General features: G+C 34.7%; 1 protein-coding gene across 7 annotated transcripts in view; it reads left to right on the forward strand.

Moving 5' to 3' along the window:
- The window catches only part of LOC119633213 (apoptosis-resistant E3 ubiquitin protein ligase 1), a 34,603-nt gene extending 22,222 nt beyond the window's left edge, over positions 1-12,381 (forward strand). For 3 of the 7 annotated variants that reach the window (XM_038026632.1, XM_038026637.1, XM_038026636.1), the window contains 7 exons: positions 7,379-8,328; positions 8,396-8,594; positions 8,665-9,294; positions 9,366-9,655; positions 9,719-10,042; positions 10,115-10,377; positions 10,455-12,381. In XM_038026632.1, the coding sequence (XP_037882560.1) occupies positions 7,379-8,328; positions 8,396-8,594; positions 8,665-9,294; positions 9,366-9,655; positions 9,719-10,042; positions 10,115-10,377; positions 10,455-10,557 (2,759 nt within the window). In that variant the 3' untranslated portion in view covers positions 10,558-12,381. The remainder of the gene's footprint in view (positions 1-7,378; positions 8,329-8,395; positions 8,595-8,664; positions 9,295-9,365; positions 9,656-9,718; positions 10,043-10,114; positions 10,378-10,454) is intronic. The other 4 variants (XM_038026634.1, XM_038026638.1, XM_038026633.1 and 1 more) reach the window with 3 other exon arrangements.
- The last annotated feature ends 2,896 nt before the right edge of the window (positions 12,382-15,277 follow it).

Genomic DNA, 15,277 nt, shown 5'->3' on the forward strand with positions numbered 1-15,277 from the left:
CTTTTGCTAGCTACCAAATAAATTAGGAATTATTGCGAGTTTTTTTCAGACGGCAAAGTAACTTGAATACGGCAACAATTAAAATTCAATTTAAAATTTAAACATAAGAAAAAAAAAAAAAAAAAATATGAAGACTTTTTTAATTCAACGTAATATGAAGTATTTCATAGTGACATCAGGTAAACGATAAATATTACGAAGAACAATAAAGCAAACAAGATTAATAAAAAAAAATGTGTTTTATAAACGAGTTCAGTCGGTATATCGTGTAGACAGTTCTTAAAAAAAAAAAATATATATATATATATATGTATTTCCTAAACGACTTGTTTCGGTATATCGTGCACAGTATCCTTACCGGGCAACCACTACACTACCACCACAATATCTATGATTATTAACGTTTTTCCAAATGTTTAAATGTTCGAGTGTATCCGCATATAAAAAACTACTATGGCTTTCTTCTATTATTGCATTATAATAAAAAATAAAAGCCTTCTGTAGTATTTTGAAAGGCCACCATTCAGTTTTAGTGTTTTTTTTTTTTCGGCAACCTTTTTCTGCAACCTGTCCTCTTGGTTTTTCTAAATATGCGTGACCGTGCAACATGCAAAATATGAATAAGATGGTGGTTTAGATACAGATCAGAAACATATAAAATATTTGAGACACGTTTTAATCTTTCTCTTAATTACAGCACACTTTGAATTATCTTTTGCCTCAATTAGCAAAACACCCTGGGTTACTGGTACCGTGTTGTGCGTTTCAATGTCCTCATCCCATCGCACAATATATATATTTTGCAGATTTAACAAAAAAGAAAAAATGCTGCTGCAATAATAAGTATTTAGCAAATGTACCTTACCTTACCTACCTATCTACCATCTTCAGGTATCTCGTTAGGTATATAACATCTATAAAGCGACGCAATCAATTCACTTAGTTTATTTGCAATCTAAACTCATTCCATTTAACCACTTGATTTCTAAGTGCTTTAGTGAAAAATACTTGATTTCCTTTAACCTTAACTAATAGTTGTGCCACAATCACTGCTATCACTAATACAGTTATATGCATATATTTATTTGTGTTTGTGCGTCTACATATATATGTATATATGTATGGATGTGCATACATACTACAGTCTACAATGTCATAAACTCTTAACATTTCCTTAAAAGCTGTAATGCAAATTTTGCAATTTGCATTTATTCACTTGAAAGCGTTGGCAGAGGAGAAAAAAAAAAAAAAAAGAAACGAAAAAAAGCGAAAAATACTGCAGCGTGAAAACTGCGCCAAATATGTAAATAGAATCTAAAGAAAACCAAAATATTTAAAAAAACCTATTGGTTTGACGGAGTACGTTGGCGGTTTCACTTACCTAAGGGGGTTGCACGAACACTTGACATGCACTTAAGCCAAGGCAAGCAGTGGTATATTTAACATAACTATTGGTAGAAGACTTGGTATTTCGCTTATACACGCTCACGTACACAGATATACACGTGTGTGTCTGCACCTATAAGGCTGTTTTCATATTAAAAGAACAGCTGTTGCTGTGTGACTATACATGCAATGGCAACACGCTTACCCTCCTATATAAATATGATAATACATTAGGGCTTGTTTTGTCCGCGAGTGGAATGTTTGTCATTAAGACGGAGAAATGCACAGTTACGCTACGGTAAGAAAGAAATATAAGGTTCGTTATAAATAGGAGCCCTTCTCTTAAAATCACATACTTGTTTGCCGATCCCTATCGGGCAATAGATGATTTTTGATACGCTTATGACATACAAAACAAACATCAGAGGCCTCATAAATTTAGAATATAAAGTGTGATCAAATATTAGGAGCTAGATATTCTCATTATTATAATTATTATGAATTTAAGACTAATACCTTAAAACACTACCATCTAAAGCTACCGACTTTATTGAGAACTCTACCGCATTTGAGATTTGAATTCACGGCCATTGAGTTGTTAGAACAGATGATTTGCCTACTCGGCCACTTTGAAACGTATTACTTTTTTTAATCTAATAAAGTAAATTCTTAAACTAAAATAAAAACCAATAAGCACTAAAAACACGGGTTATCCGCTCTATATTAGAAAATAAAATTACATAATGAGCCTAGTGGTAAATTAGTAAGTTGAACTGATATTACTTTCCGTATCTAATTTCGGTATGCCCTTAGGATCAGTTGTTCCCAATGCGATTCATCTAATAAAGCAAAACTTTAGGCAGCCGCAAAGAATGTGCTTTGTTGTGAGAATTCGTTCACAACTGCAGATTGGAGAAGAAGACCTCCTTAAGATAGATTGGTGAAGGTAGATGCGGGTTAACAGGGGAGCACTACTGAACAAGGTATTGTAGGATTACTTCTCGACTAAGAACTCAGTGGTCGTGGAAGCAAATCTCATGTGCGGTCGAGTTTTCCATAAAGCCGGTAGCGTCAAATGCTAGTTCTTTAAGACGTTACTCTTTGAATTTATTTCTCTGGCCAAATTAATTATAATAATAACAATCCTCCATAATCTCATTTATAATTACTTTCACAGTACATAAAGATTAAATGTAAAATATTAATTATATTAAGTTAAAAATACGTCTGCTACGGCAGCTGCAGCCAAATTATACAAACACATAAATATATGTATAATTCAAACAGTGAAAATCGTATGCTAAACTATTAGGTCAGAGCTTTCACTTAAGCACTTGACAACCAAAACTGAACATAGCTGGTTCAGTTTGCAAAATGAAGAATGCTCTAAATTTGTTAGTTAGTTCCATTCATCTATGACATCGATAGACTGCAAGTATTAAGGAGCGATGTCTTGGAGATTAAATTAATTTGGAGATTAATTTCAATTTCTACAAAGGACACTAAAAGGGTTAAAAGCTCGTAATTATATAATACAATGTTCAGTTTATCTTTCCTAATAAGGCTGGTAATGGTGAGTCAATACCAGCCTGTATTAGCTTAACATGGAAGGAGTTACCTAACATAAACCTTAGCTCTGAAGTGTTCATTTTGATATCGAGACTAGTTTCTTATTTACAAATATTTTTATTTTTTTTACTTTCGATTGTTAACTAAAAGTAAAATAAAAAAAAAAAAATGTTTGGAAATCTAATTCGTGGCCGGATTAGGATTCAAAATGATTTCATCTAAGTTAACATCTCTGGTGTCTTGTAAGCATTTGATTTTGGAACAGTAATTTTTAAGCAAATCAATGACTCAGTCTTAAAGTAAAAATTCCAATGGTCGCATGGTCTTGTTGACCAGTTCATATCGGCATTCCTGGCGATTACATAATCACTAAAGTTTTCTCAGATCGTCAACCATACCAAAATGGGAATTTCCAAGGATGTGAACGCGTTTCATGAACAGCATGCGAGTTTTCTTCGCCACAAAAACGACAATTTTGCTTTTTTAACCACATGTCGATTTCATCGCTAAAGATTAAAATGTGCAAAACATGGCCCAAAGAACTATTTCATTATTTTTCTAATAAGTTTGAATAATTTCCGCAGCTGTGTGTAGCTTTCCGCTGCGATTTGCCAAATAATGCTGAGCACAAATTTGAATTTTGCTAGGGGTATAACGAAAAAGGGCAAACGTATGACGTTTAAAACGTTTATGGTATTAATTTGATCAGGCGCGGACAAAAAATATTTTTCTTTTTGAAATTTTGTAACGCCCTGCTACGCTGATCCACCGAGCAGAATTTAGCCACAGTTTCTCATTCTTTGCATTTAAAATTCCAACTAATCTTACTGACACTTACACAAGTGCTAGGCAACTTGCAAAATGGTACAAAACTTTAAAAACCAAAAAAAAACCGGAGAAATAATAATTTTTATCCTTGTCGATCGCCAATAGCTGCGAAAGAAAAGAAATTGAAAAAAGTCACGACTACACTGATAGGAAATTCACACAAACTACAGGTTTTTTTAAGAGTTTAAGAGATTCAAAGGCGCTCAAAATATTCTAATTGATGCCGATGCCGGCTTTATCTGTCCTCGTTATACAATTTTCAACCAAAATCTCTGCTTCTGAAGCGAAGTGTACCAATGCAAGGAAGGTACCAACTTTTCAATCATTTAACGATATAAAGAAATTGCTCTAAGAAAGGAAAAGGAAATTTAAAACTTTTTAAAACTTAAGGAATTTTTGGAAGAAAGTTTTATTCAACACTTTCATTAAGAAAATGATTGGTAAGAGGCCTTCATAAAGCTAGCAGCCTATACGTAAGCGTTTTCATATTATTTAATAAGCCTGCAGTGCCAAAATGCATAAACGACACTCGATTATTTCTGATACATATAATCCATGCATATATATATATATATATATATGTATGCTTATGTATTATATTTGAATTTTTGCTTATAACGCATTTGATAAAATTAATATTGCTTTAGATATTATATCATAAATTAAAACATTACTGCAAGGTAATGGTGTTTGATTGCTGGAAAATAGTTCCAACATACACCAACAAGTTGAATTGAATAAAAAGAAAAAAAAAGGAAACTTTCTCCTCATACACTCGCATATGCGCCAGTAAAATGTCGTGTATAGTAACAAAACTGCTCTTGAAATGATATCAAAGGAATAACTTTTTCCTTTTTTTTTATTCATCTATCATATATATATATATATATATAGTCGTCATACTTCCACCATTGAAAATCGTATATAGATAAATAATATACATATATCTATATATGAATATAGCTCAATGTGTGAATAAAAACATCTAAGGAAATTATATTCGGTAGTGGCCGAATCTTTTATGTCCATCAACGCGATTCTGAGAAAAGGAAAACAACCAAATTTTCGGCCGGCTTGTTTTTTCAGATGTATGTGTCGTGCTTTATGGGTACCAACCAGAAAACACGCAAAGCAAAGGTGCTCGAAATTTTTGTTGCATGGACATGTGAACGTTGTAGGCATGACAGGATTCGGGTCATTTTCGAATTCTTTTGCAAGTTTGTCGGCGATATTTTCACTTTTGCGAATGGGAGGGAGATACACAGGTACGACACAGCTGCCAAGACGGACGGATGGATAGACAAACGGACGGCCATGCTTGGGTGCATTCCGAATTTGAAGCCGGCCAAGAATTTATATACTCCACCAGGTTTTTGAAGCTCGGTTCTGTGTATTATAAAGATTTTGAAAAAAATTAAAAAATTAAGCTGGCGCTGGCGATTTTTTCCATTTTTGTAGCGGTACAAACGTATAAATTTTTGTGGCGCTACCTCCTACAGTTTATGGATAAATAAGAAACAGCCAAGTTTTTATTCCTCGCCTTACTTAGTACTGTAGGCGTGCCCTTCGATCTATTTGGCCCACTTTCACCTGCGTGCAAGAAATTCTGATATTTCCGCTTAATTTGATACCTACAGATGCGTTTTGCCGCTAAAAGAATGTTCACGACAGACATTACACGGACGGACAACTGGATAGACATGCTTGAATTGATTCAGAATGTGATGCTGATCAAGAATGCATATTGTACTTTGTAGGGCCTCCGTAGCTGTCTTCTGGGCGTTGCAAACGTTTTGACAAAATGAATGTATCGCTCAGCCTTCGGTGATGATTTTATAAAAAAAATTACATATCAAACAGCAAATAACCTTGATATGCATGCAACATTATAACAATAAAAAGTTGGTTGTAAATACAAACGCAAGCACACAAGCTTATACATCTGTGAGCTTATGCGGGTAAATGTAGGGGTGTGTTACGTAATACATATATATATATACATATGTACATATAATGGATTTTGTAGCAATCATGCAATATCTGATGTAGCAATCTACACGCATACACACAACTTAACTATATCACACAAAACTGTGATTACTAAAGTTGACGGCCATAGACCTAGTCTACAAACCTTCATATCTAAATATGATACATATATTTTTCCTTTTTCAAATGCCTGAACATTTTGTTGGTCCCTTTGTATTGCAGTTAATAGTTTTGTAATAAAGCTGCTCTTCTCGTGTTGATGACTAAAAAAATCTCATTTGCGCTTTTTATTGTTCTTTTATGAAAATCTAAGAAAAAAATATAAATGCGGGTGGAGGAGAGAAAAGCATCGCAAAAAATACTTAAAGTGTGAGTCAACTAGCTACCACACTTCCATTTCCATGAAAAAGAAATCTGGTAAAATAATACTTAGTTGAGTGAGTTTTTTTCTTTTGCCATGTGCGACACACATGCATACAAATATGAATATTTTTTGATTTGTCTTAAAAATTTACGATCGTTTGATTTCTTCCATTGATTAATTGCCCAATAAGCTTGAGTTCAGCAAATATTGCTTGCAAAGAGCCAAAAGACAATTTCATTTTTACAATGAAAGCAAAAGCAGAATCTTGTCGTGCAACCCAGCCCTTCCTCAATGCGATCTCTTATCGTATCCGCGCGAATTCTTGTCCCTTACTGAAGAATTTACGTGCATCATATTTGTCCTTACATTTGCCTTATATGGAAATAAGCATTAGATACTTCAAAAAGAATAAGAAGAAGATTCTCGATCAGCGTATAGCTCTGAATGAACTCTAGCCGTTCGTCTGTATCCAAAATTGAGTTAGAAAGCTAAAACTTGACACGTACTTTCGGAATTGATGACTCAAGTAGACCTCTAGACTGAAAACTGACTTAGTCAACGACTTAATACGCCAGCGAGCATATAACTTATTATCCGCAGGAACCATTTACCTAATATTTGAAGAAGGTTATTGAAAATGCATTGGCTTCAATCAATTTTACAACCACTCCCTACATAAAGCCCCATTTCGAAAAGACCATTATATAAAAAACAAAAATCACTGACTTTTTATATAATAATCGATAATCTGTGAAAAACACGACACAAAGTGAATTTTAAAAATTTAGAAAGCATAGGACGAGTTTTGCACCCCCTCCCAATTCCCAATCCTCGCCCCAATTTCAATAATCACAAAAATAAAGGGGATCCATTTTTCACCATTTTGCGAAGAAAATTGGCACAAATGGTCTATATAGGTCTATTTTGCAGACTTCTAACCATATAAGAATTCTTATGAACAGAAGAATTCTTGCGGTATCTAAGTATGATTTTTAATAGGATATAGTAGGAAATAACAGGAACGGGAAAATAAGAGATTAAAAAGTGGATGAGAACGCAGCGTCGTTATGCCTTGAGCGGTCATCTTCGATCATCTGTATAAAGGCATAAAGCAACTCGAACTTCGCAATACTTTTCTCAAATCGTTTCTCTCAATTCTAGCTGAGTTTTTCACAAACTATTTCCTATAAATTATACATCTATATACATATGTATATATTGTTTCCCTTGTTTTCATTTCAGGCATTTCATCGTTGTCGAGTTGCGGTGATCCGGAACGCCTGCCAGAACTGCCGCCCGGTGATGAACAACGTTTACAGCGAGCCGCCCTACATTTGCAACAGAAACTTATTTTACGTGAATGGTTGCGTGATCATCGTTTACAACATCATTACAATCGCTTATTAGCCGTTGAAGTAGCTTCGTTGGAAGACGTGTATTGGCTGGAAGATTCCCGTGCTAGTAAAATTTTGGGAAAAGATTGGCAAATATGGTCACAAGCCCGACAAAATCTTCCTACATCCAAAGCTCAGCTGGATGCTTTAAAAGCAGAGTTATGGTCTACTGTCGTCAAATCCAGTCAACATCAAGACGCATGGACTTGGGGTGGCATGTTAGTTGTGTCAGTATCTGTAGCCGGTCTCGTTACCTTAGCAGCCATGACTCAGCCCTCACTAGCTCCTGAAGCTCGACATTCACTTTTGCAATATGTTACTGGAAAATATTTACTGCCAGCCAATTGCAAAGTGCAATGGGACTGGAAAGATCCGGCCGTGGTCGGTGGTGCCATGTGTTTTGTAGTACGCTTTTATCAGCGAAACGGCCAGCCTTATCCCATCTGTGATACAGATCAATTTTTCGTAGAAGTTACCGAAGGAACACGTAAAATGGTAACCATTAGTGAATTGGGTTCTTCGACCGATCCCAACAATGCAAATATAGCTAAAGTCAAATTTACCGTACGTACAGCAGGACAGTATAAAATTTCAGTAATGATTGGTTCAAGTCATATAGCGGGTTCGCCGTTTATAAAAACCTTTATACCGGGACCGATAGACGCCCGACGTTCTAGATTTATTAGACCGGCAAGTACGGTTATATGTTGCGCTGGCGCTCCTACGCTAATGCATATAGAACCGCGTGATGAATTCGGTAATGCTTGCCAATTCGATCAAGATATAGATCCGGTTAAGGTGAGTAAAGTCCATTTATTTGTGAACACATTCAGAATATAACGGTTCATCTGATGCATTCTTAAAGGGTTATCATGTCGAAATTTACGACTTAAACGGTCAACCGCTAGAGAAGCTACATCATGCAATTTCGTTTGCATATGATCGAGTTAATGCTCGGGTTTCCGTTACCGCTTTATTTCCGGAACCTCTTTGCTTACGTGCCGTCATAAGTTATCTAGATCAAAAGTTACCTAACGGTGATTTCGATATAATAGTTTTAAGCAGTAAGTCTAATGCAATCTTTAACGCCTTTTTATTACGCAGTATATGTGTTCATATTTCTACCTGTTGCAGGTAGTGACACCACATTGGTGCATAAGAATATCGCTTCGCGGAAACACAATATTTGTTATGAAGCCAAATTATTAAGTATCTTTGGGGCACCAAAATCAAAGCCTCGCAAGGTCCTTTGCTATGTGGGGCCTAAACAAGTGAGTTCTTATGGTTTTGCATGCAAACAATCAAGATGTTCCCCCAAACAGCCACAGAACTCTGTGAATTTTCAGGTTACTATCAAGGAAATGATTTTGAAATTTATACCTAAACGTATTGCCACTTTTCGTTTATGTCCATCGACAAAATTTCACTTTCTACCGCAACGTCCTACGCACGTTCACGGGCCAATTTTCATTATCGATGATGGAGCTCAACCGAAAATTGAATTGGCCTCCCGCGATCGTAATATTATAGCGGCTACTTTTACCCATTTTCTATTAAAAAATATTGGCGGATCCGAAACGTTTAAAGACAAGCAGGATTTCTTTTATCACGAAGTGCGAAAGTTCCATGCAAATTACTATCACGAGAAGCTATCGCTGAAAGTGCAACGCGAGCGAATTTTAGAGAGTAGTATGAAGGCAACAAAGAATTTTTCAGTTAGTGATTGGTGCGGTAACTTCGAAGTGACCTTTCAAGGTGAACAAGGTAAGGCGAATCCAATAAAAAAACTTGTTCACCTCAACTTAATTAAACGCACTTATGCTTATAATTTGCAGGTATTGATTGGGGTGGTTTACGTCGTGAATGGTTCGAACTAATTTGTAGTGCATTATTCGATCCGCGTAGCGGTCTATTTTGTAGCTTCCACGACAAACACCAAGCTTTAGTGCATCCAAATCCTCACAGACCGGCCCACCTAAAATTGAAACACTTTGAATTTGCCGGTAAAATTGTGGGCAAATGTTTATATGAAAGCGCGTTAGGCGGCACCTATCGGCAACTGGTACGCGCACGTTTTACACGTTCATTTCTAGCACAACTTATTGGTCTACGAGTACATTATAAAGTAGGTGGTACATTCTTTTTTGTTATTGTTAGTGTTAATGTAATAAATATATGATTTTATTAGTATTTCGAACAAGACGATCCCGACTTATATTTGTCGAAAATCAAATATATATTAGACACAGATCTTGATAATACTGATTCTTTGGAATTGTATTTTGTTGAAGAGATTTATGATGCCAGCGGCCAATTAAGCAAAACTATCGAACTCATACCAAATGGTTCGAAAACGCGTGTGACAAATGCTACCAAAAATCAATATTTGGATGCTTTAGCACAACAACGTCTCTGCAATAGTGTCAAAGATGAGGTCGATAGTTTTTTAAAAGGCCTTAACGGTATTATACCGGATAATCTCTTAAGTATATTCGATGAAAACGAATTAGAGGTAAGTGCTGCCGAGCTACCAAAGGCAAAGCATTTAGAAATCATTTTCGTTTCCCCTCCTCCTCTATTTCAGTTACTAATGTGCGGCACGGGTGAATATTCGATAGCGGATTTCAAAGCTCATCATATAGCAAATGGTAATTCAGCTGAGTTTCGCAGGGTCTTGGCTTGGTTTTGGGCTGGCGTTAGCAATTTCTCGCAAACCGAAATGGCGCGTTTATTACAATTCACTACGGGATGTTCACAACTGCCACCAGGAGGTTTTCAAGAATTGAATCCACAATTTCAAATAACTGCTGCACCTACATTTGGAAATTTGCCAACAGCTCATACGTGGTAAGTCATATAAGAAGAAAGAAAAATGGTTAATGATAGCAGCAAACCTTACCGTATTAACTTGAACTGTATTTTAGTTTTAATCAGTTATGTCTACCGGATTATGAATGCTATGAACAATTCGAAAAAGCATTGTTACTAGCGATCAGCGAGGGAACTGAAGGTTTTGGTATGGTGTAAGACGATACGCTGATTATCACGAATATTTTGTGTTCCTTTCATGCGCGGGGAGTTACTAGCGTCAAATAAAGATTTAATTTTTAGATTTAATGGACAAAAAAAAAAAAAAACCAAAAACAAAGCAAGTTTTAAAACAAGTAGTTCATGAATTAAATTTTAGAAAGTATATAACCAGCGAAGACGCTTTAATGCTGTAAGAAAACGCTTCAAATGGAAATAAAAAACAAAAAAAGCAATAAATGTATTAATAAGAAAATTCGAAATGTAGTCGTTAAATATTATACGATGTTCAATGCAGCAATAATTGTGATAATCGTAGTGAAAATCAATTTGAAGAACAAATTTTTTTATTTATTTACTTATTTTGTAATTTTTCTTTTTTTTCTTCTTTTTTTTCTTATATTTATTTTTCAAACTTAACGAGCACAAATTATCTCGATTGTGTTTAAAAGACTTCTTAACATTTCTCTAAGGTAGAAAATATATTTTATAATTTTAAATTTAGTTAAGCGGATTATGCGTATATTGTGCAGACTGTGGCCGGCATAAAGTAACAAATATTATTATTAAAAATAAAAGCCGCATTTATGCTATTTATTTATAAGAAACAAACCTATTTAAATGGCTTTTAGAAGCTCCTCTTGAGGATAGCACTGAAATAATTCAATTTGTTTTCTATTAATTTCTTAATTTAATTAATACCTTTCGCAGGTTTTTGGCTAAAAATACGACAATTTAAAGAGTTAGTTCCAAATTTTCTTCCCAACAATACGTTTACCGTGGTGCAATGCAAATATACTTCGCGTAGAGGAATCACGCAGGGTGCCCACTTCTCTTCCGTTTGCGAATTTCTCTTCAATTCGGTTACATGAAATTTTTGCAATTTGTCTCAAACACATTATGCGAGACCATACTGATAGCGGGCTTCTTCAAGTCTTCAAGCTGTTAGCGCTACAACCAGATAATATTGCTGGTTAGCGAAGTCTTGAAACCAAAATTACGTTTATGTGATGAATTCAAAAAATTTTACGTTATTAAGACACGCGGAAAGATCTTTATCGGTCCACTACTACTCCATCTACGTCTTTCTTGACAATAGGCCACAAATTAATCACAAGACTATCTAGGATAATATCGCGCTTTTCTTATAAAGTCTGTGTAATCCTAAACAAATTCTCAGAAAATATTCCTTGCGTGTTAGTTTGACGCGAGTTTGTTTCGAGAATATGCCGCTTCGAGATTCACTTGAATATTAAAGAATCCGCAAAAACCATTTCCCTTCATTTCATTTTCGCCACCAAAGGCAGGCTCACATACGGCTTGGCGTACTATTCGGCAACAAAGCCAATGTACAATATTTGTGGTCATTATAATCCTAACCCTTCTGCACTTTTCAAACTGTTGGGATTGTTATGATTGCAGAAATTCGTATAGGAAAAGCTAAAATCTGTCATATGAACTTTTACTATGTCGCGTGAACTCCTTGCACTAAAAATGAAGAAAAAGCTACACCATAAATAATAATGAACAATACTTTTGATTCGCAAGCACTGCTAACTGAAAGCTTTCAATTTAATGTAATTGCTCGGACGTTTTCACTTCAAAGCGAATATAAATTTTTTCAAGTGTGAAAGCTAAATAAATAAATAAACAATTTCGAGCAGTGTAACTGGACCAATTAAACTTCTTTTTTTTAATATTTTTACTATATTTCTGATTGTTAGGTACATTAAAGAAAGTCGGTCGGCACTTTAACTTTTTATAACACTACTTTATTTTTATCGTAAGCGTATATTAAATTTATGCGGATGTATGCAATACCCAGAGATAGATCTGCCTTTTATTATATTGATCGATTCACAGTCATTTTCTGAATCAATCTAAGCTTGTCCGCCTCGTTTGTTTTGGCCCAAGAAACGATGCTATTAAAGTTGATTCAGATCGTATTGCTTCTTCGAACATTCCTCATATAACACCTTATTTTGAAAAATCGACATACGAAGAACTGAGTTAAACAAAGCAGTGTAGGGTATTTAAAGGTGGTCCGTATCCCATTGCAGTGTTTTTGGTTTTTTTTTCGTTATGGGAGGCCAATATTACACATGTGATCGAATTACCTCCATTTTTAGTTGGGCCTCGAACTGTAAATATTTCTATGAATTTACAAACCCTGTTTGCCGAAGCTTGTACCACTCACAAATTGATTCCATAAAAATTCTTCCTCACTGATGGATATATAACTATTTATTTATTATTATTATCATAATTTATTTAGATCAAAGAAATGCATTCTAGGACTGACTGTAGGATGATCACTAGCAACTAAGATTATCGGCTCTTCTTTTTTTTTATTATATTATATAGAAATAATATTTGATGTGAAGTATTGTAGTATGTAGTCTTTTACGTATTCCGGACGAGCGATCTTAATTTAAAACGTAGTGACATTTTTCTTATTTTTATTATTTACTTTTAAGCCACGATCTCTTCAAATGTACGTATGTGTGTACAATGAATTATTACACAAATAGCAATATCGAAAGTAAAATGTTATATATTATAATAATTACGCATATTATCATTAGTTGTTCAATGAGGAAAGGGAAAGTACGAAATTAAAAAAAATAAACTTGAAAAGAAAAATGAAATGAAAATTTTAAGTCTTTTACTGCATTCGCAATAGTGTAATAGCATGCACAAGATATGGAATTTTGCATTCTACAATAATTTACTAAGATGAAGTACATGCCAGACGGTAGAAAATGCGTTTCTTAACAGAGACAACAAGTTCTTCGTCTATAAAGAAAATAGGAAAAGAAAAATCGGGCAGCTGGCGTCGATCCATCGAACTTAAGCACATTCCTCTTTAATTAGATCGAGATTGTAAGACGACCTAATCATGAATGCTTTTCGAGTTCGCGGTTCCCTTTTTCTTTTATACCTTTCCCTGTCAGAGTCGTTAATTATCTTATTTACGATAGTCGACTCTTGAACTGCTATCGAGTTGGCGTATCGACCATTTTGTCGTGTAAATAAAAAAAATATTAAACAAAGTCTTTTGTTCCTATATATAAAAGCGCTAAAACGTTCAGGAGGCGGTGTAAATAGTTAAAGGTATTAAAACGGAGCGGTGAAATGCTTCAAGATCGGCCTCGGTCTAGTCTATTGTCAAATTTAACGCGCAAAAGATCGACGAAATCAAAGCAATTACTTCGCATATCATCTTCGTGGTGACGATTCTCATCTATTAGGTTACTCAGGCGGAATTATCACTAATGAGATGATGTAAGAACCGAGCTTGTGCAAAACTGAAATAAATATTCAAACAATTTTTTCTAAAACACTTAGTACACATTTTTTCACTGCCGTTTTTTTATTATTAAATATTTGCCGATTATTATTTGATTGTTTAATATTATATCATAAAATAATATAAATGTTGACACAGAAAATATATATTTTCATATTGCCGAAGGTTATTATGAGTGAAAGTAATATTAACTAAAAAGTGGTATAGGAAGTGTTGAAATAATATTTGGTTTTTCCCTCACTGCAAATGCATAAGATTACATTAAATTTATGACTATGTTTGTAACATCCAGAAATACGTACCTAAAATCTCAAGTGTACTCTTCAATGCACTAAGATATTGAGAACATTTAGTCACTTGTTCATTTAACCAATACTGATTAATAGAACTCTAAGGGTTGCAGGAATCTGAAATGAAATCTTGAATCAACTTATGTCGCTCAAGATTAAAATAAACGCAAACGAACGTACAGATGCTAACAAAAAGTCGGGCATACCTACAACGACACTACTTTTTAAAATTTATTTCTTTGAAAGCTGATGTAAGATTGATGTTAGATTTCTTGCTTCTATTAATTTGACATGAAGATCACATGAGTCTGTCCGACCAAAGCAGTTCTACATATTCGTATGCTTAGCTTACTGATCGTAATTTTCGAGATATTTTGATTAAATTTGATGTAATGACCCTCTGAAAATTGATCCATTTAGACCAAGAACAGTTCCTATCGCAAATACATTGGAACGGATTATTTTTACTCTCCACATAACGCCGTAATCCGGAAATGTCGTTTTATGAAAAAATTGCCCCCGCAAAAGCAAGAAAAAAATTGGATTTTGCTTTATTAAAGGAACTGAAATGCATATGGAAAAGTTTGGATTAAAAGAGATCTTTTTCGGAATACTTTTCCGAAAAGCCATTCGTACACACAATAAGTCATTATGTGCCAGGAAAGTCCTACTGTTTGGCATATAAATTTACTGAGATGTACATGGGCCACATTGGCATACTTTGAAGGCCCATTTCCATGTAGCGCTTGCCATGAAAAGTAAACTATTTATATATTAAGGTGGTATAGCTTTTGATATCTTATGGCAATGGTAGCTGCGTAGGTTATTTAATGATCGGCTTGGTCCCATTAGAAAGTTCTCACTTATCTTATCTTACGATCAATTAGAATGTTTAAAATGTTAGATAAATGTAGCATAGTCGCGAGCTTTTTTCTTGATTATAATCGTAAGGTCACGTTTTGAAGCTTAAGGAAGGATCAAGTTCTTTTAGCCATATAACATATTTTCGTCGCTGAAACGGGTGCTTTTGCTGAAGTTTACATGGGTGGATTTATGTCCAAGGTTTTAAGTTTGCAATTCTGCTAGGTATCTCAACTGCTGTTTTGAGCACAAACTTGAG

This window comes from Glossina fuscipes, unplaced genomic scaffold (genome assembly GCF_014805625.2).
Source record: "Glossina fuscipes isolate IAEA_lab_2018 unplaced genomic scaffold, Yale_Gfus_2 2, whole genome shotgun sequence".
NCBI classification, from domain to species: Eukaryota; Metazoa; Arthropoda; class Insecta; order Diptera; family Glossinidae; genus Glossina; species Glossina fuscipes.